Genomic DNA, 22,928 nt, shown 5'->3' with positions numbered 1-22,928 from the left:
TGGCTCCTTGCTCCTTACTCATTTATGCCCATCAGCCCTTCTGCCTACTTTATGCTCAATACTATAGCTCTTATTCTTTATGGTATTCCCCACCAACTTTCACCAGCAGTCCATTTCCTAGTAAGTTAGGCTGGGTACACACGCAAAGATTTTCTGTCCAACCATCCAACTAGTTGATTGGTTGGAATGAACATCTGGTAAGGTATGGAAGTAACTGATGATCAGCAATTTGGTCCCAAATGCCAGAAAACAGATAAAAATGGACGTCAGACAAGTTTGTTAAATGTTTGATCTAAACATTTGTTCAAACAAAAGTTTTTGTCCATTTTCCGCCGTTTGGGAGCAAATTGCTGATTGTCATTTGCTCTCATACCTTACCAGATTTTCATTCCAACCAATCAACTAGTTGGATGGTTGGACAGAAAATCTTTGTGTGTGTACCCAGCCTAAGAGTTTGGCCCGAGGGTGAAGTTCAGTTGGTCATGAAATAGATAAATAATAATAAGACTAAACTTGATTTTATTATTTGCTCAGAGAGGCCAACTGCAACATCATGTGACCTTCTCCGTATAATGTTGCAACCACCCGACCAGAACAGATAGAGGTCACGCAGTATCAGCATATGTGAGATCTGAGGCGGATGGGCTGAGTGATTCCTGTGTACTTCATTAAAGTGCAGTGCATTAAAGAATGTTTAAGTACGAGTATGTGAGATTACTAATTTGATTAGTGGTGGGTCTGGGGTACTCACAGTGAGGGGAGAGTGATGGATTGGTAGAGCATTATGTATGAAGTCTGAAGTACTTTGGGATATTAACGGGTGAGTGGGCAGTTGAGGGGCATTTTAGGGTTTTGGAGTGAGCGGAGGGGCATGAGTGGCATGTGGAGTAATATGAAAGGTATTTTGAAGTTCATTTGTGATCTATTCTAAGGAAATTTTGAATAGATTCCTTTGATAACATATATAATTTTATCTTATTACTGGAACAAATCCCTTCACTATGGATAATATTCCCTGTCCACAATAGCATTTGCAGGTATTATGGTGTTGTTTTTATATTACAGACATCTAGCAACAATGATTGTATGTTAAAATACATTTCTAGTTTTTGTAATGTGACATTTTGTAGGGATTGTTCACATCTTAGCAGTTAATGCAGCTTTGTATGGATTGTATTTAATAGTGCATTACAAATAGAAATCAAATGAATCCTATCCAGTTATGCAGTGGATACCATTACGTCCATAGTGCTGTATTCAAAATTTTAGAATATATCATGTTCTATTTATCAAGAATTAGTGTTTTTTATCCAAATCATTCAAACAGATTTAGTCCTGCTCAGTGAAAAAGCACATATTATATACAAAAGCACATAAATTATTTTATTTTTTTCAAAAAAATCTGATGTCAATTTGACTTTCACTGTTAAAAAATAAGGTTTTTGTCTTGCGTTATGTATATATATATCTGAAAATAAGAATAAAACTCACAGCCAGTGTTAATATGAATTCTATCAATCAGTTGTGGCCCAGCGCTACTGTCGGCAAAACACTCAAGCAATCCTTTAGACTTGTTGAAGCTACTAAAATATACAGAAGACGTGTTCTCGGAATCATTGCTGTACTGAGCGTTTGGGATAATTTCACCATCCAGTTTCCATATCACCTGGAAGCTTCTGAAGTTGGGGCAATAGGAAGGACAGGAAGCTAGTAGAGGAGAACCACGCTCAATTGTTGTAGAAGCTACAGTAATGCGACAAGAGTGGACACCTGTCAAAAAATGCATGATATTAATAAAATCATCAAATTAGAAAACAGAATTTTTCAAAATCTATGTTTATCATTAGAATGCACAATACACTACACTGAATCTACATGCCTCTTTATTTTTTGCAGTATAGTGGTGGAAATGTTTCTGAAACAGAAACAAGTAGTGTAATAATATTTATTTCTCATGAAAAGGTGCAGTAAAATATTTAATATTTAATTTCACCAGTGAGTTTAAATAGGCACACTGTATTCTAAACAAGAAAATCGGAGGTCGGATAAATTCTGCAGTGAAATAAAGATTCCTGTTATGAATTCAATGATTTGTCATATATACTGTAGTATAGTAGTAGCAAATAAAAGAGGTAACTAATTATAGAAACTGTATAATGTTGCGCACATGTGACTATTGTGACTAAATGTATAAACTGACTTACCTTCAGGTAGAAAGAGAAGTAGGAGCACTTCAACCAGCAGGGCACCCTGGTCTTTCTGCATTTCTTCTTCTTTTACCCCATAAACTGTCAGAGAGAAAAATGTAAACAACTGTCAAAAGATTTGCAACCACTATCAAAAGATTTGCAACCAAGTAAAAATCAGCATGTAGAGACCCACAATGGGGAACAGAATGATGTAATATAATATAAGCTATAGATTTTATACATAGTGCAGCTCTCATAAAAATGAAGCAGAGGTGACCTCCACCGCCACTGAGATGAAAGATAATTTTGGCTCAAGGAAGATCTGAGTTAGGTACAGGCTCCTGACGATCACAATGCAGACTGTTAGAATCCCGACACGGCAACCCGAGGGTCAAAGTACTGACAAATTTTGGTAAGTATTTTAATCCAAATCTTAACCCTAACCCACCCCTTTCGCAGTCTAACCCTAACCCAACCTCAGCCTAACCCTAACAATCATGTCCTGCAGCTTAAGCCTGACCTGGTGCTCCAGCCAATCAGTTCCCAACTGTCATCGGTTTCAAAAATTACAGCTGGGAGCTGACTGGCTGGAGCACCATTTATCATACGTTTTATCACTAGTTGTGAATGATAAAACTTGTTGATAAATAGGGCTCTATATCCCAAGGGTAGCAATATAACAGACTGAAATGATAATGATTAATTTCATTGTCATATGCAGGTCCTCCACCGATTTCCTTCTCAGGTGCGCCCATGAGAGTCAATCACAGAGAGCAGCCACTCAAATGCAAACATGAAGTTGGTCCGGCACTCCGGTTAATTATATATATATGTTTATATATATATATATATATATATATATATACACACATACTATATACTGATTTGTATCTTCCGATACAAAGTATCGTTCATAAATAAATACATTTATTGGAAAAATTAAATATGTGACACACACAGACTATCGCACACACTACCTGTGAGGGGTACTCCAATATATTTATATCTTGCAAACTCATTGCTCCTTCCAGAACCTCAGATGGATTGTGAATGTTTCATATCTGGTTTTGCAATAATTGATTTATTTATGAACCATGCTTAATATCTGGAGCTGGTTTCATGCAGTTTACGTGGTATCAGAAGGTTGACAAAGAAGGTGCATATATGAAGATTATCCTGGCCAAATGATCTTACAATCTAAGGTGTGGGGAACACAATCACACATAAGATCATGGAATAACAATTGTGGCTGGAAGTGGGAACAATTCTGTGTGGCTACAGTAAGGTAGAAACATGAAATATGAACCAGTGACTGTAGAAATGCTGGCAACCATGTCCTTATTAATTTAGCTCAATGTGACCTCTTTCTTGTTTTGGAAATGGCCTTGTGAGAAAACTGTTGCAGGACAAAGGGGCATGTGAGAGAAAACTGTTGGGTATAGGGACATATGAGGGAAAAGCTGGCGGGCATGGGAGCATGTGTGGGACACAAACTTGTGAAGATTTTTTTTATATCTCTGATTTAGAATAAACACTTTTAGGACCTGATTCAGACCTGCTCGCTAGCAAGCAATTGCTCGTTGCTGGCAATGTTCGCTAATGTGCACATGCGTGTACTTTGCAGTGCGCGTGCGCAAACTAGTATGAGCGACCGGGATGCGCTCGCTCACCCTGCAAAGACAGCCCAGTGGAATGAGTGACAGGAGAGGCCATTTGTGGGTGGTAACAGGGGCAGGGCAGTAGTAACGGGGGAGTGGAGTTGTGGATGCAGGCGTGCCTAAGTGTTTCAACGCCGTTTTCAGAGGCGTGCATAATTACCCGGCAGCGTCATAATACACGTCACCAGTCCATGCACTGGAAAGCACCATCATCACCAAGAATGAACAAAACACGTCAAAGCAAATCCAAATTCAAAGCTATGTTAATTGTTTTCTTTTTTAATCAAAGGTGTTTTGGAAGACTGTTGGCCTGATTCAGACCCGCTCGCTAAGATGCATTCTCTCGCTGCTGCCGATGGTATGCAGTGTGTATGCATTGTGTGCATACATCGCAGTGTGCAGTGGTGTCAACCTGTCATCTGCACCCCAAAGCAATTCTCACAAAAGACCTGTACGTGAAACAATTTGAAGTGTTGTGTTTATCTAAAAACAAAACAAAGATTGCATAGTGTGTTATCCTTCCACAGGGCCGCTGACAGCCACACCAGGCCCAGGTGACTGGGGGCGTGGCCTGTTCGTGGGATGCGTGGACACGCCCCTAAGAAAAAAAATTGAAAACAAAATTTTGCAGTGCCAGGCGGCGGGGGGGGGGGGGGGCGCTTTGTGCCCCCTCAGCCCGAGGCACAGCCAATGGGGGGTGCGATCAGCATATCGCTCCCCCTCATAGGCATAGAAGACTGCTGCGGCTGCTGCTTTAGCAGCTGTGACCAGTCAACCAGTGCAGCCCAGCACACAGCAGCATGTGCTGGGCTCCTGTGAAGTAACAGGGAGGGGGAGTGGTGCCGAACCCGGGCCCCTCCAGTAAGCCTGGGCCTGGGTAATTAGTACCCTCCCCCCCCCTCTTGGCGCTCCTGCCCTTCCAGTGTAAGCACCGGTATGTGCAGTGGTGTCTCCCCATCATCTGCACCCCAAAACAATTCTCACAAAGACCTGTCCCTCCAAGTGCATGAAAACAGTTTCCAGTGTTGTCTGTGGGCATGATTCACCAGTTTTTGGAATCTGTGCAGGTGCATGACTCGTTCTCTGCATGTGAAGAATGGGTATGCGATCCCGCTCACAGGCTGGCAGTGATTGACAGTCTGCTGCCATTTGTGGAAAGAGAGGGGGTGGCGATGGCCTCTGTTTCCTGAAATGGAGGCATGTCGCCGCCATTGGGGGGAGGGAAGAGGCAAAGATCTCGGCTGACGGAGATTTCCTGGTCTCTTCATCTCAACTGTAGCGGCTAACTGCGTGACCCAATGGGTCACCTTAGCCAGCCTATGTTACACAGATTATCCAATGCTGCGTTGGCTGGTGCCAAAAATATAACTAATCATGAATCAGTCAATAGAAGAGTAGAAGCAACATCCCAGTACAAGTGCTGCAGCGGCTGCCAGTCATGATAGTACTTCAACATCTAGTAAAGGTGGTCAAGGGGAAAAAGGTTTAAGAAAGGGCACCTGAAATCTAAACAATATTTCACAATGTTAAAGAAAAACACATCACCTCTAACAATAACAGGAAAAGGTACTGCTGAAAATTGTACTCAGTGGCAAGGAAAGGCTTAGACCATGGCCTGCTACTGGTGTTTCATGCCATAGAATGTCTATTATGGAAGCTGGGGCTAAACATCTTCCTTAACCTTGCATGCAGCACTCTATTGCTCTGAGTTTAGAGGTGTCACCTTTAAAACAGACAAATCAGTGCTTAAAATAACCCACTAAGGCTGAAGAACAAATTGAGAAGAGTCTAAGGGTGTCCATAAGTGCTATGTGTGAGTCTGACATTTCTGACACTAATCCTAGTGAAGCCTCCTTCCACCATTTCTGCAAATGTGAGGATGTGGTGACATAGAGATTCAGGATGCTACTATAGAAGTGCAACCGGATGAAGGGGATATTTGTGTATCTTGATGCTAATGAGGATATTGAGGATGAATGTGTTGAGCAAAAAGAAGTTAATAAAATTTAGGAGGAGGATGTTGTTTGTGTCAGCCATTCTCATGCCTGGGAATAAAACCGAAAAAGCCACCTCTTTTGTGTGGAATTATTATTACCCAAATCCTGACAACATTTGTCAAGCCTTCTGTGCTGTTTGTGAAGCCAAAGTAAGTAGAGGTAGGGACGTTAACCATCTAGGAATTCCCTGTTACATCATTTGCAGCAAGCTTATGCAAATCATTTAGTAAAATCTCAAAAATCCTTTCAATAATAACAAGCAGTCCAGCATCAACTGCTAAGAGGACTAATAGTTTCAAACAACTATTGACTGTGAAACAATCCTTAGTGCACAGCAGAATAGTCTCGAACATGTTTTGATCCTTTAGATTGGAGATTTATCAAAGGAACTAACTGAAGCAAGAGGTAGTTACCAGGTGGAATCTCATCCTTTATATGCTTCAGTGACTGGAGGAACAGCAAAAAGCCATCTAAAGCAACACTACAAGCCATGATATAGGGAGAGGAGGGGGAATGTACTCCAGCACAGTGCAGAATACTCTGTTTTATGCAAGATACTGAAACCATTTGAAATAGTAACCAATGAAGTGAGTCCAGGCACTGCCAACCTCAATCAGGTGATTTCATTACTTAAAATACTGGAATACCAGCTAGAGACATTTAGCGAGGAGATGAAACTAAGTGATTTCGCTAAATATGTTGGATTTATAGATCAAGTTTTTAATTTGCTTCACCAGGTCCAAAGGGTCTGCAACATCTTGCAATAGGATCACTACATTTTGGCAACCTTGCTTGTTTAAGTCCTATGTAATGTCTTTCCAATGGACAGATTTTAAGAGATACAAAGAGCTCCTGGCCACCAAGTTGTGCTCAAGTGACACATGACACAATTATGTCTTCTGTTTCCATTTTTCCTGCAAATGCTGCTGTCAGAAAAAAAACTGACCTTTCCCAAGAGACCCACTGGTGATGAGGATGAGTCAACTCAGTGCACCAGAGTAAAACACCATTTTGACATCTGGTCAGGTTTAAAAGAATTATCCAAAATAATTGACACCACTACTGTGACTCAGTCTGATACAGACAGTATCAATTAAATGGTGGAGGATTATTTTAATGATAATGTACAAATTAGCATATCACACAGTCCCTTTGAATACTGGGAGGAAAAAAGGCAATTTGGAGCCCCTTGTACAAACTATCTTTGCCTTACTTAAGCTGCCCACTCTCCAGTGTACTTGGAAAGAGTGTTTAGCACAGCCGGGAACATTTTGAGCAATTGGCGTAGGAGGTTACTTCCTAAAAATGTAGAAAAACTGATATCCATCAAAATAAACTACAAATTCTATGAGGAAGACCTTTCCCGCCAATTACAGAAAGTACAGAGACTTTTGTAACAGTGAATTTCAGTGCGGATGAGCTAATGTTGTGTGATAATGATAATAACAACACTGATGATGGTGAGGATGAAGATGATAATTACATCTTCCAACTGTAGACAATGACATCTTCCAACTGTAGGCATGATTAACAACACAGGGCCTGATTCATTAAGGAACGCAAAGGAGTGAACACAAGGACTCACTTGGCCAATGTTTCCACACTGCGCATGCATCGCACTGCATGAGCGCAAACTAGCCAGTGCGATCGAGTTAGGGTACACAGACTACACGCAGTGTGTACGCAGACCATTCCAATATTGATTGACAGGAAATGCCGTTTGTGTGTGGTGATGGGGGGTGTTCAGGTGAATGCAGTGGTTAGAACGCTGTTATAGGGGCTTGCATAATTAAGACAGCACGGTGGCATATGCACCCATACTGTAAGCTGTACACAAGAAGCGGCCAAAATCCTGTGGCAGGTCAGGTCAACCGCTACTATGCTAATGGATCCAATGGTTCTCGATGTTACTGATGTTTCTGCTATCTTGCGTGCTGATCAGGATGTGAGCAAAGGGAGATGGGTGGCTTAATATGGGGCTGGGCATCTCCATATTGTGCTGTGGTCTCCGTGCGCGTGCATTGATTAGTATATTCTCACAGTGGATGGGTGCGTGCATCTGCATTCGTAAATTCCTTGCTGAATCAGGCCCACTGTTAGTCACCTTAAGCCCATTGGTAGCTTGTTTTGTGGGGCCCAAACAAACCAAGCACTTCAGTCACAGAAAAGACAGTCCTTGTTGCTGAAGTGCTTGGTTTGTTAAACTGCGCATATCCTTTTTTAATATACAACATAAGGGTGCCTCTGAGGAAACAGCCAGTTGATACAAGGCAGAGAAACACATTAGGAATCTCACTAAGACCAATTCTATTTGCTGGGACACCTGCATTCATCCGGGATTGCTGTGGTTACATCCACATCCACTCTACAACATGGCTCATCCAGCATTCTTTCAGCACTTTTCTAACAGCCACAAGTGCATTCTACTCTGGACATAGCAGACTCACAGCCAGAATAAGCTGTTCACTTGTAGCAGCTGCCGATACCCGCAACTCCTTACACAGCAGACCTACAGTGCACTGCACACTATCCTTCTTTTCCCGGCTGGGACCAGCTGTAAAGCAGGTAGCGGGCGCTTTCACAGTGACTATTACAAGTATTAATTCACAACATCCATCGGGTAAGGACTCCCATATATTGGTTTTGCATACAGCCTTAAACTCTACATACAGGGCATCATATAAAAATTATAGTCTATCCAAGCAAACATCATACGGCATATTTTTTGAACTGGGTATAATAACAGGACTTTTTTTACGCTCACATACTCATTTGTCCTCCATTCAAGAGTCAAATTACTGTGTTTTTAAATATATGTCATAATTGTTTTCTTTACCAATTTGTATCCGTTACATGTCAGTAATTTTTTTGTCAGATTTTAGTGTATGCTAATATTTTTTGGATTTAAGATAATTATTAACATTATATATCAGTTTGACACTATTTTTTCTCATTGGCGCTCCCTGTTTCTTTCTTTTGTTTCAAATATTCAGGGTTAGCCTATCCTTTAGGTGAGCAGCTTTTGCATCATATCACATTTATTAACTGGAGCGCCCTATTGTGTGTTTTCTTTCTACTGGGTAAGAGGGCCCAAGGATAATTCCTTTGTGCACCTCTTTTCATTATGGGCTTTGCCAAGATTGTGTGTGCTTGACAGGCTGTATACTGTATATTAATGTACTTTAGTAAGGCGTTCTTGGTCATTTGTATATTGCAATGCCAACCATCACCAGCTTCTCATCCAGGCATACATATTTCATTTCCTGCAGCTTCTCATCAGACACAAACTAGTATTATCAAATCATATAATTAATAGTTCAATTATTCAATTTGACTAGGCTATTACTTCACCTTAAATCCTGAGGAATCAATATCATGGGGATTTTAGATGTTTGTTTTTGGTAGTGTTTTCTATTTCTCCTATTTACTTTTTTTATAGCTAAATTATTAACACTAATCAATTAATTAATCAATCAATCTATCTTATATGGATTATTGGTTTTTAATGGTTTGTTTAATGTATCAATTTTTTATAAATTTATAGTTAAATTCTGTAATCAATCAACCTCATTTGGATTCTTGTTTTTTAATGGTTTGTTCAATTTATAATTTTTTAAAATTAATTTATAGTTATATTCTGTAAATAAACAATCAATCAATAAATTTCATTTAAATTTTTGTTTTTAAGGGTTTGTTCCATTTTTAAATTTTTTTTATTTATAGTTATATTCTGTAATCAATCAGTCAATTAATCAATGCTTTACCTAACTTCCACTAAATAGTACTCTACATTCATTTACCTGTGCTCGCCTCTTGCCTCTAATCTCGTTTTTGAATAATGAAAACATTTTATAACAGTGTATAGTTTATGTCAAACTACCATCTTGCCTGCCATTGCAGTGCCACTATGTTTCCTAAATGTGCTATATTCTTTTTTAAAGTGCCATGTGTTTGTGTTGCTGCTCTGTTGCTTAGTGTAGCCAATCAGCTCACTGCAGCCTTTGGCCAATATGGGTGAAAAATGAAAACAACATTGTGAGCTGTGAGGTGGTCAAAATTGACTGGAAATTACTGGAAATAAATGTTATTGAGGTTAATAGTACTGTAGGAACAAAAACAGGCCCACATTATATGATTTTAGCTTTTTTTCATCAATTTTTAAAACAAAATCCAGATCCAAAACCAAATCCAAAATCTTTGAGGATTGTTTTAGCAAAACCAAAACACAGGGTTCTGCGCACATCTCTACAATTAATATACTTATACTTTCTATACTAGCAATCTTACAAACAATGGTATGCGAAACATACAGTAATACAGTATGTCTAGTTATACACTTAAATATACCTTTAGGTGGTTTAGGAAGTAGAGTCCCAGGAAATAATCATTTCCAAATGAACAATATAAATTATACCAATTTTTTTTTTAAAATCCACTCATAAAGTGTTCACAGTAAAAAAGGTGACATATAATATTTTTTTTATTTTTGTGCACATAGAGGCAATCTGCAATATAATATTGAATCACACTGTTTAGATAGATTCTATGTAAACAAAATCAAGTAACAATACATCAAAATGTTCGAATTTTGTGGAACCTTAGTTAATATACATGTCTTTAATGGACATATAGACCATTGTAATGAAGCATATAAAACAACAAATAACTGCTCTGGAATATCCTAAATTTAAATAGTATTTATAAAGATCAGTATGGAGCATAAACATATTTATTTAAAATACTTATATTAAAACAATATTTAAAAATATTTACATATTGGATTGACCTCATGCATTACATACTGCATTGACCTCATGCATTAAATGAGGTCAATCCAATGAAGTGCGAGTTCCCCCCAGCTGTAAGTGTGACTATATGTGGCACTTACAGTACAGGGGTGCAAATTTCCATGTCGTTGCTCCTGTTCCTATTCTGTTCCAAGAGCAATTCACCCCCTTTGCACCTAATTGAATTGACCCCATAGTGTTTTCACTTGCAGCTAACACAATAAAACTATTCCAGAGAGTGAAACAATGTATCTATGAGGAACTTGCATTAGCAGCAACACAGGTTGTATGTCTCTGCTCAAACCTGTTTGCATATAAACTCTGAAGACCAGGAAAGGTTCATGCAAGATTCAGTGTTATAATTTGATATTATAGGCCAACAAGATCTTTGTATGAGCCAGCAGTGATCACCATTTATCCTTGCAGATATTAAATAGGAAGTTCAAACTGTACATATTCCGCAAACATAAGCAGCCAGGAAAAGTTTTACTGTGTTAGCTACAAGTGAAAACGCTATTAAAATGTGGATTTATATATGTGAATATTTTAAAATATTTTGATATATGTCTTTTAAATAAATATGTTTGTGCACTATACTGGTCTTTATAAATATCATTCATAATTAGGATATACCAGTGCAGATATTTGTTGTTTTATGTGGGTTATGTAAGGTTAGAAATCACCTATTTTTTACTGCTGCAGGTTTATACCTATAGATCTATAATGCGAAATCAGGTGCTTTATTAATATATATTTAATTGTGTTGTAATGAATCAACACCCAGCAGGGCCGCCATCTGTGGGGGAATGCCGAGACTGTAGTCTCGGGCCTGGACAGAAAAGGGAGCCCATCCCTGGTTCCTTCCTCTTCAGGCCACCAGGAGCTCGGGAGGGTTCCCTGAGCTCTTCTCAGTGGCTTTCCAGGCCCACAGCCTCTAACTCCTCCATTTAGGGTCGATTTTAAAGGCACGGTGACAGGGGCATGTGCAATAACAGCATGCGTGACATCATGACGATGCGCTGTGCCACTGAGAAGAGCTGCAAGATGAGTAGGAGCAGATGCCAAGGTAAGGTAAGTGAGTGATGCTGGCTCTAGGCACACAGGCTGGGGTTGGCTGCAGACAAAGAAGGGAGGCTAGCTGGTGACATAAAATGGGGGGCTGGCTGGAGACAGAAGTGGGCTAGCAGGTGATATAAAAGGGGGACTAGGTGAAACAAAAGTGGGTCTGGCTGGAGACACAGGTGTGCTGACTGGGGAGACAGAAAGGGGGCTGGCTGGTCACATAAAAGGGTGCCTGGCTGGTGACACAAAAGGGGGGCTGGCTGGAGACAGAAAGGGGGCTGGCTTGAGACACAGAAGGGGGCTGGTTGGGGAGATGGGAAGGGGGCTAGCAGGAAACACTAGAGGGGTGCTGTCTGGAGAGAAAGAAGGGGATGGCCGGGGAGACAGAATGGAGGGCTGACTGGAGACACATAAGGGGGGCTAGCTGGATACAGAAGGAAAGCTGACTGGAGACACAGAAGGGGTGCCGGCTGGAGAGACAGAAGTGGCTGGCTAGGGAGACAGAATTGGGCTGGCTGGAGCTGTAGAGACACTGCAGGACTGGATTTGCAGAAACACTGGGGTGGGGGGGCCCTGCCTATTTTGTCAGTCCTGGGCCCCACAATTTCTGATGGCAGCCCTGACACCAAGTGATCTAGAGTTCATATGGTCCCATGGATTGTAAGACAGATGCAGGCTAGTTACAATGTTGCAGGCTGAAGAATACCACAATAAAGCTAATATAATCAGTGCAGACAACCCCATCATTTCAACATAATTTCATGTAATACGGCCATAGCAGTAGTAGTAGTATATGATGATGATTCATATTATTATGATTACTCATTATTATTATTTCAGTATATGTAAACCACAAATAGCAATGTGCTTTTAAAAAAATACAATGAAAACAAAGTCAATTTGCTTAATAAACTTTTCTAATTACTTTTTTTTTCTTGGAATATTTGTGGGTATCCCAAAAACATGCTTGAGTTTCTTTTGTCTATGGTAGAACACAATCCATGAATATTTGTATTATGAAACGGCATTGACACTTTTTCTGCTTTAGAGAAATAAACATAAATCATTGGTATAATATAACTAATATAGTTTATATTAGCTTATGTTTATATATAAATAAGAAATATATAAGTCACAAAACTATACCTTAGCTTGCTGCAAAAGAGTTCACCCTTTCGGTAGAGAAGTTAAAAGATAAATCCCAACTAGACAATTATTCACCTGACTCTTGAATTAATTGGAAGTCTTGAATTCTCAGGAATAGGGAAACAGGAAAAGTGCATTGCATGTTATGAAGAATAACAAATTATCATAATATTCCCCACTGTGTCTTGAACAATGCATCAACTAAGATGTCAAGGGCCTCCCAAGAGTATTGAATCATGGTTATATGTATTTTTCAGTGTTAAAGTTTCACCTGTCACTATAACTACATACATACAGTATAAAAAACTTACCTGTAAAAGAAATGATAATTTTTACTATTTTTGGTAGTTTTAATAGCCCATTGGAATATAGACATTCACCTAATGCTAATGCAATTCTAGTATACAATAAGGACAGATAAGTACCATACTGCTTCTGCCATTCAACCCTAGTAACACATGTATTTAAACCCATCTTTTTAGGGGCAATCCATAAAGCATTTGCGAGCACTTGAAAAATACCTACATACAGAGGTTTGATCAGATTGTTTTGTAGTGCATGGGTAATTGCAGTGCCTTACCAAGTGTTCAGAGTCATTGAAAGTTTTTAAACATTGCTAGATTTGAAATTATGCACTTCATTGCCAAGCAATACTGAAATTTTATTATACTGACAAACTCAATCATAACATAGACAGTCGGTCAATGTATGTATTTGCATATTTAAAAAAAACTGCTATATATGTATCTTAAATAAGTATTCATATCACACTTGCATACCTTTAGAATTTCAACTCCGGGAGAAGCCTAGAGAGGAGACGCAAATGGGTGGTAATGGAGGTGGGGCTGGACTATTTGCGCCATTAGGCCCCTTGAATTATGCATATTTAAATAGGGGCGAGGCCAAATGATGCAGTTATTATAGAATTGTGTCATTAGGTACCACCCCCTCATCACAGATTCACTGATTCCAGGTAAGATTCTCCTCATTCTACCCACTTCTCTAGGGATGTGGGAGGAGTGCCTACTCTTCCGGGGGTGTGGGGGGTAACCCGAGTGACAGGGGGCTGAAGTGACAGGGAGCAGGTGTGGCAGAGGGCTGGTGTGACAGGGAGCTGGAGTGACAGTGGGCTGGTGTGAAAGGGGGCTGGAGTGACAGGGGGCTGGACAGACAGGGCAGGAGGCTGGAAAGACAAGGCAGGAGGCTGGAGAGACACGGGGCAGGAGGTGACATGGGGTACGAGTCTGTTTGAACCTCTGTTGATGATGATGACATTGGTTATATTCCTACACAAACAGACATCTTCTGGACCAAGTGTTGGCTAAAGACAAGTTGTTTAGCACTCAGGAATTCTGATGTGTATTCTGCACACACCAATGTACATGGTGTAAGAAGATTGGCTGACATGGCTCAGGATCTTTGACACTTTGAAACGCTTATCTTTGAAGCTCGGACTAAGTTCCAGAGAGCATGGCTGATCTACTGCTGGGCTGTCTGACAAGTCAAAGAAAGTATAGGCTTATCCTTTATTAAACCAGGCTAGCGCTAAAGCAGTTGACAAGGCTGACACATTTGTTTATTCATAGGAGGAGGATAATGAGGAAAATGCTAATAAGAAAGTTTGATGAACTATGCTTATCTGTAAAGAATGTGATCACGGACAGGCAGGATATCAACACAGATATACAAAGACCCTGCGAAAGTATCCAGTCATATGTTGCTAAACTCAAATAGCTGGCCAATAAATGTAAATATGGCATCATTACAAAGATTGTCTGTGGCATCTGCAATGATACAACACACATGAAATTATGTGTGATAAAGAGCTGACACAAGACTGCTTTACTGAAAATTTACTGTATGTAAGCTGCATGAAAAAGTTAATAAGAGCACCCTGGGGTTCAAGCAGGAAGCTGAGGAATGTGGTGTCCATTATCACCCTCAGCAATTTGTATGCCTCATGAATTGTGGAAACCCCCATTCCAATAAGTGTCACAAATGTCCTGCATTAAATAAACAGTGTAATGCATGTGGCAAACCTCCACTATGCAAGGTAATGCAGATCCAAGTCCAAAAAGTGAAGATAGATTGGTACATACAACACAGTCAATTTTCCAGCTACACAAAGCCGACACTATAGAGAACAAGCCAGACACTGCAACCTTCAGTAGTTTCCACTGTGAAAACATTGATCTCAGGATGAATTCAAAAGACGTCCTCCGCCACCCAAATTCACAGGTGGGCATCTATCATTCGCACAGATTCAGAGTTGGACACTATTTGGTTACGGTTGCAATTGACCGATGGTTTTTTTGCACATGTGCCATAGCCAGAGCCACAGTGTGCATGTGCAGTGATGCTGTCGCTGCTCCGGCCGCACCTAGAACTGGCTTGCAGTGTGATTGACACACTGGAGCCGTTTGGGGTCGGAGATGGAGAGCGTTACAATAATCGGGTGTATTGGCCACTGATGTATGCAATGTGATGTCATAAGACATCGTCTGGAGCTCCATGTAGCTGATGCACTGCCCCATACTAATTTACCACAATTTGAAGTTCCAGATGGTGATGATGACTTTGATGTCATGGAGTTTGATGTCTCATCTTCTAGCACTAGTAAAAAGACACAGCACATGGGCCACCTCAATGTCTGACAGCTGCTCCGACCCGCTCAACCCCCCTTCCTTGCTTAGTACCCTGCCCTGTTCTGCCTGCCCACACTCCATCTAAAACACCCACTCTGCAGCACCCACCTTCTTCTCTGTCCCATCCCTCCTCCTGATTCCATGTTGCTGGTGGTGGATTTCTCCTACTCCACTGATTCCTGCTAGGCTAAGTTCTATGCCATCTCCCTAGCAGTGGGAGCCATTGGGGCTCGTGGTGTTGAGAGATGAGACAGACCTAACATCCTGTAATTATTATATTTATTATTATTATTATTATTAATAATAATAACAATAATTAGCTACTAATTGCAGATACAGTTTAAAAGTTATACACTAGTTGGTAATGAAAATTATGCCTTCAGTTGATACCCAGGTTAGGCAAACAATTTAAAGTCTGACCAGGAAAGCTTTATCAAATAATTTTATAGTTTATATGATTTACTCTTTCAAGTATATTACTTATTTATTTATTCATTTGTTTACTTATACTCTTTTTTATTTTTACATACTTTACATGATCATATTGTGTGATTATTCATTACATCTACATTGGTTTAGAGGGATTTAAGGCTTAAGTGGCAGCCTCCGGTTGAATAACGCTGTCACTATTTAGGTGGTTTACAGATTAGGAATTTGACCTTTTCTGTTTGTCTGCTTGTGCTTTAATTGGTGTCATATGCATATCAGAAAGGAATACATGAACCTGTGGTCAAAATTTAATTACAGAATTTTCCGCTATGTCATTTCAAAAATCATGTTTAAATAAACTAGAATTATAAATGTAGAAATTAATTTTAATTGGACTTTATGCTACAAGTAAGTAGGTAGCTCCTTTCTCTCAGCCAAGTACTTGAGCTAATTTATATTTAAAAAAAAGAAAAATACAGTTTATTGGCATTAGAAATGTATTTCTTTACACTAGCTTATTTTTTAAAAGCATATTCAGGGGTGCAGTATTCTGAGTGATTTCTCTGCCTGAGATAATACTGAAAACTACTTCCCCTGCACCTTCCAGGACAATTGTATGTGTTGGAAAAAGTGACCAAGCTAACACATGCCTTACTGGTTACTACTGCAGCCCCCCGGGGCCATTTTTACGTATAGGCACGCTGGACAGCCCCCAGGGCCCCATGATTCTAGGGGCCTTTGAGCAGTGACAAGCTCGGGGCATTGACATGGAGTGTTCAGCTGCTCCCTCCGTGCATAGAGCTTCCCTCCTTAGATGAGCTTATAAATTCCGGTACTGTGCAGCATGCAATTATGTTTTTGCAGACAATTTGAAAAGGCAATCTAGTGCAATATTGTTTATGACGAAGGTACCAGCTTTAATAAACAATTGCACTCACATAAGTAAATACAGCAAAAATCATAAAATGATAACAGCAGCTGCCCACCAGAATGAAGAAATGAAAAAACATTGAACAATATTGCATGCATTGTGTATGTCCAGTACAGGTATAGTCAATGCTTTTTTATTTGTACATTGTGTCTTAAGAATTAATCCAGTGATGATTGAAGACATTTATTACATCTATATCATAAAGGCATGACCTATAGACGATGTTGAAAAACTCTTTATCCTTTTTAGTCTAAGTGGCAAGTAGAGATATTTGTTTTTTCTGAAATATGAATACACCTGAGTTGAATCGAGTCCTAGTTCGGAATCACTTTGGGGTTCCAAGTCAAACTGTGTCCTGGTTCAGTTCTGCAGTCAGTTCGGAACTCAGATTTAAAAACCGAACTCAGGTTTTGGATTGCAGCTCCAAATTACATGATTTAGAGATTTTTATCGATTTTCTTTTAAAGAATTTAGTTGATTTATAAGGAATCTAAAATCGAACCAAAACCAAACCAAAACACTTGAGGGTGTTGCCAAAACCAAAACACAATGATGAATCAGAATCAAAACCAAAACACATGGGTCCACGCACTACTCTTAGCAAGCCTTTGTTTTTTAAAGGGGTTCTTGAAAGCCCATTTCCATTATGTGGAACTTTGGACAAATTACATATTTTCTTTCCTAAACATGAGAATATTCTTTTGAAGTAATAATTCTACAGTATGAATTGCTTATTTTCTTTATGTAATATAAAATATCTCTATGGATGTCTTAAGAAAATCTTAATAACAGGTTTTCACCCAAAAAAATAAACAAAGATTGGTTAAAACACATTGCACACTATGCAAAATATGTATTTTCTTTTGCAAGTCTTTGGTTGTGAAGTTTTAGTAGACTTCATTTTGCTTTTTAACTTGGACTGCAGATATCTATTTATATGTTGCAGCAGTGGTGTGTCTATCATGGGTGCAGTGCACACAGCTTTCAGGGTACAGGGGGGCCTCACCTGTAATTCTGGTAAGAACAAAGCACCTGGTCCAATAACCCTTTTATTGGCTGTTCTTTCCACGCTTCCTGAAGAAGGTCGAGAGCACCTTGCGGCTTCCTCCTATAAAGAAGCTCAAAGGTGGCAAAGTCGGTATAAGGCTTGGGTACCTCCCTGACTGCAAATAACAAATAGGGTAGAAGCTCATCCCACCTTTTCTCATTCTCCATAAACTTCTATAAGATAGACTTTAGTGTGTGATTAAACCGTGCCCTTATTACTAAGGCTGAATAGAAAAAAATGGAAATCTCCATAGAGAAATCTGGAGGGGGGGCATGGTGTTTAAGGGGCTACACCTCAAAAGCTATTGGAGATACCAAGCTGAAATTTGGCATGGGCGGGTAGAACTGTCGCGCAGTGTTGCATGCCAAATTTCAGGGCAAAAAAATAAAAAATGAGGATTTTGGAGTAATTTAAAGCTTTAACTGTCAGTTTTTTCTGACACTCTCAGTTAGAACCACTTTTCTGCTGTTTTCTATGGGGGATATTTGGGAAGGCATAACTCAGGGTAGGGGGCAAATTGAGACTTGGGGTTTGTTTTATTAGGTAGCTATTGTTCCAGGGTAGGGCCTTTTGGGGTTCAGGTAATTGAGAAAGTTAGTTTTAAACTATTACTTCACAATTGCACCATTATAGGGATAGGAAGATTCTTTTGCGGGTGGTAGCGGGCACCGGGATGAAGGAAGTTGGCATTGGCTGTGGCCAGGACCCGGGAGGAGGTGGCAGATGTTAGCAGTGGCTGAAACCATTAGCGGCCTAGATGGAGAGAGTGGCGGACAGTATGACCCAGAGAAGGTAGCCGGCATCAGTGGCAGATGACGACTCGTGAAGCCTGCCTCTGTATGTAAAAAAAAATATGGAACATGTGTAAAATAAACAGTGTGGCACCCCCCCTAAAAGAGCAACCAGCACCAGCTTTTAGTGACCCAGTGCTGATTGTGCAAAATACGGAGGACAAAAGACATAGGGGTCCCCTGTATTAAGCACAACCAGCACCAGGCTAACCAGAATTAGTCCTGGTTGCCAAAATATGGGGGACAAACAATGTAGGTGTCCCCCATTTTCAGCGCAACCAGCACTGGGCTCTGAGTCAGTCATGGTTCTGGAAATACAGGGGGAAAAAAATGCGTAGGGTCCCATGTATTTTTCAGAACCAGCACTGGACTTTTTCTAGCAGGGGGCTGATGCCACGGCCAGGGGACTCCTTTCACCGGGCCCCCCAGCCAAAGAATCAACCCTGTCCGCTTTTCAGCCCAGGCTGGGGATCCCCAGGTCCCCCTCTTCAGGGCACCCCAGGCCTAGGCTGATAGCCCGGGGCTATCTCCGGCACCCCTGGGGCGGTGGGTGCTGAGTTGATAGTGTAAATGTGGTGTCAACATTTTTTATTTTTAATATTGTCTTTAGCTGTGGTACTACACAGCCTCCACAGCATGCTGGTACTTGGAGAACCACAAGTACCAGCATGTGGGATTTTACGGGCCCGCTGGTACCTGTAGTTCTACAGCAAAATAAATATTAAAATAAACTCAGGACACACACCGTACAAAGTAAAAGTTTATTAAACATACATGCACACACACATGCACACACGTATGTACACATACTTACCTTTGTATCCCTGTAGCCATTGGTCCACTTCTCCAGTAGATTATCCATAGAGTACCTGGAAAAAAAAACATACTCACCTTCTCCTATGCGTCGATCTGTCCTTTTCGGTCCAAAGTAGGCAATCCCAGGGCTTGGCAAAACAAAAAAATGTCATATGTGACCCACGGACATCCTGAATGAGAGCTCAGCAGTTTGATTTCACTATGGAAACAGCCGCCGCTGAGGGCTCATTGGCTGAGTGCTCATTGGCTGAGAGAGATGAGCCTTCTGCCTCTCAGCCAATGAGTGGTTCTCACCATTGACTTCAATGGTGAAAACCGGGCGTGCCCATATAAAAGCGCCATTTTTTAAACTTAAAGATGGCCACCACGAGCCCATCACGGCTCGCAATGTCATTGCCCTGCCCACTTGGCTGGCTTATATAAAGTCAGTCCGAGGCGCCGTTTGGCCAGACCATCAGCCGGGTGGTAGCAGTGAAGAGCTGCCGAAGAGAGAAAATGCCGGGAAAGTCCTGTTTGGGCGGTGCCCTCCAGGTGAAGTCACCATGGAAGTCCTGGGGCAGGTGACAGACAGGAAAAAGAGCTTAAAGGCTACTGCCCCCCAGGTGAAGGTGCAGTACAATAAAATAATAAAACTAACGGTGTCTGTTTTTTTTATTTTTTATTTTCTTTTACAGGGGTACTTTTACCAGCAAGCCATTAATTCCCCGCTTGCTGGTACTTGTGGTTCTCCAAGTACCAGCATCCGGGGGAGGCTTGCTGGGACCTGTAGTTCTACTGCAAAAGACAATATTATATTTCTATTTTTTTACACTACATTACACTATCAACCCAGCACCCACCGCCCCAGGGGTGCAAGGAATAGCTCCGGGCTATCAGGCCTTTATTTGGGGAGGTCCCCAGCTTCCCAGGGATACCCAGCCTGGGATGACTAGTGGTCAGGGGTGATGCTTCAGCTGGTGGGCCCGATGAAAGGGCTCCCCTGACTGGCATCAGCCCCCCCCACTAGAAAAAGCCCGGTGCTGGTTCTGGAAAATACAGTGGATCCTTACTAATTTTTCCCCTGTATCTCCAGAATCAGGACCAGCTCAGATCCCAGTGCTGGTTGCACTAAATACAGGGGACCCCTACGTCATTTGTCCCCCATATTTTGGCAACCAGGACTGGTCCTGATTAGCCTGGTGCTGGTTGTGCTTAATACAGGGGACCCCTATGTTGTTTGTAAGCCATATTTCTCCCCTGCAGGTGGCATAGGTTGCTCCTTTAAACCCTGATAGTTATAGTTAATAAATTTTAAAAAAAGCAATGAAATTCCATAGACAAAAAACCTTACAGTTTCACATGTCCCATTAAGGCTTCTTAGACATGATCTGAAATTTCATAAAATCTATTGAATTTCTGCCACTCAAACTTCAAAATGCAATGAAATTCTGATCATTAAGGCTGACGCTTTACTGGACGTGTTCCTTGCGTAATACAGATATGGTATGACACCATGTGGTTAACTGCAGATCAGCACTCTCACAGAGTGAGAATGTTGTCACTCACAAAATGGTGGAGCTGCTAATTCACAGAATTGTGTGCTCATTGGAACACACTCTCTGTGAGAGTGCTGAATCTGCAGTTAACCACATGATGTCATGGCATACATATCTGTATTACACAAGGCATCAGCCTTAATGATCGTAATTTTATTGCTTTTTGAAGTTTGAGTATCAGAAATTCAATAGGTTTTGTGAAATTTCAGATCAAGTCTAAGAAGCCTTAATGGGACATGTGAAAATGTAAGGTTTATTGTCTATGGAATTTTTATATACACAAGGAGAGAAAAAGAAGTCTGTATATGGTGCACATTAAATACAATTTAACCTTTATTGAGTATATTAAAATATATCTTCAAAGCAACACAGTAGCAAATTATGTTTAAAATGTAGTTTAAGAATATGTGTGTAAAAATAAAATATAAAAACTGGTGCCTCTTCCATGTCTTCTTTCTATATATAATGTGTTATTATTCTGCATATATTGTCCAAAAAAAAATGATTGTATATTGTTTTAGTATCTCAGATATCCGTATCCAATAAATCGATCAATGTGTAAGCCACTCCTAGTATGTACAAATGTATCCAGTTCTGGGTAAAGATATAGAGTTTTCCTAAATTAGATATAATGTGAATTTTATGGCTATTAATTATCACAAAGTGAAGTGCAAATTTGACACTGCTATGATGTTCTTGCAGGAAATCCACACAGACGCTGAGGTGTGGCAGGCACTGACAATCCACGCAGATGCTCCTGTGTGGCAGGCACTGCTCTGAGGTTACTTGCAGAGAATCCACAAAGACGCTGAGGTGTGGCAGCCACTGCTCTGATGTTACTTGCAGAGAATCCACACTGACGCTGGGAAGTGGCAGCCACTGCTAGATGTAACTTGCAGGGCGTAAGATGCTGGGACATGAGGAGCACACACAGGAGGATGAACTTCTCACTTGAACCGGAAGCCACAAACAAACGCTATACCCGGCACCAAAGCAGAGAACCAGCAGAGGCAAAAAAGGAAGGAGATTGTATCAGTGCAGGGAGGCGGAGACAGAACAGTCAGGTAGAAAGACCTCATGGAGCAGCAGCCCGGCATTCTTGTCTCCTAGCAATGGGCCTGAGCAAACCACCCAGAGCACCATTGTCAGACAAGGTGCAGCGGTGGCTTGTGACAGTACTTCCCCCCCACACACTTGATGAAGGTTTAAGGAAACCCTAGAACCGGGCTTATCAGGAAAAGCCTCTAAAAATTTTCTTTTCAAGGCAGGAGCATGTAACGATTTTTCAGAGACCCAAGAACTCTCCTCCGGTCCGTATCCCTTCCAATGGAACAAAAACTGTAGACCTCCCCATGAGAATCTGGAATCCAAAATGTTCTCCACAATGTATTCTTGATGACCCTGGATTAGAATAGGAGAAGGTCTAGCTAGACGTCTGGAACTGAACCTGACAGAAGAAAAACTGGTTTAAGTAAAGAGAAATGGAAAGTATTATTAATCTTCAGTGTGTTGGGTAACTTCAGCCAAAAGGTAACCAGATTGATCTGAGATATGATTCTGAAGGGACTGATAAATCTAGGACCCAACTTTTGTGAATGTTGATAAATGTTGATGTTCTTTGAAGACAGCCAAACCAGATCTCCAACTTTGAACTTGCATGGCTTGCGATGTTGATCAGTCAATGCTTTGGAACAAAAAGATGCTTTGAGAAGACACCGTCTAACCCTCTTCCAAACTAAATAGAGTCTAGAGACTGGCATAGAAAAATAAGTTCTTCCAGAGATGGTCTCAAAAGAATTAGCTCTAGGATGCAGTCCAGGATTGCAAAAAAATGGAGAAATGGTAGATGAAGAATGGCAAGAATTATTGCAGGCAAATTCTGCCAATGGTAAAT

At 40.7% G+C, this 22,928-nt stretch overlaps 1 protein-coding gene across 3 annotated transcripts in view; it reads right to left on the bottom strand.

The window, feature by feature from the left end:
• Positions 1-22,928, bottom strand: part of CSF3R (colony stimulating factor 3 receptor) — a 94,580-nt gene that overhangs the window by 51,177 nt on the left and 20,475 nt on the right. For all 3 annotated transcript variants that reach the window (XR_015873446.1, XM_088460397.1, XM_088460400.1), the window contains exons 2-3: positions 2,205-2,288; positions 1,492-1,770 (exon numbers count right to left, since the gene is read on the bottom strand). Coding sequence is in view for 2 of the 3 variants with exons in the window: in XM_088460397.1 (XP_088316523.1) it covers positions 1,492-1,770; positions 2,205-2,265 (340 nt within the window). In the remaining variant the exon portion in view is untranslated. The remainder of the gene's footprint in view (positions 1-1,491; positions 1,771-2,204; positions 2,289-22,928) is intronic.

This window comes from Taudactylus pleione, unplaced genomic scaffold (genome assembly GCF_031769625.1).
Source record: "Taudactylus pleione unplaced genomic scaffold, aTauple2 ptg000007l, whole genome shotgun sequence".
Taxonomy (NCBI): Eukaryota; Metazoa; Chordata; class Amphibia; order Anura; family Myobatrachidae; genus Taudactylus; species Taudactylus pleione.
Note: the sequence above shows the minus strand (reverse complement) of the source record. Positions and strands in the feature narration are given on the sequence as shown.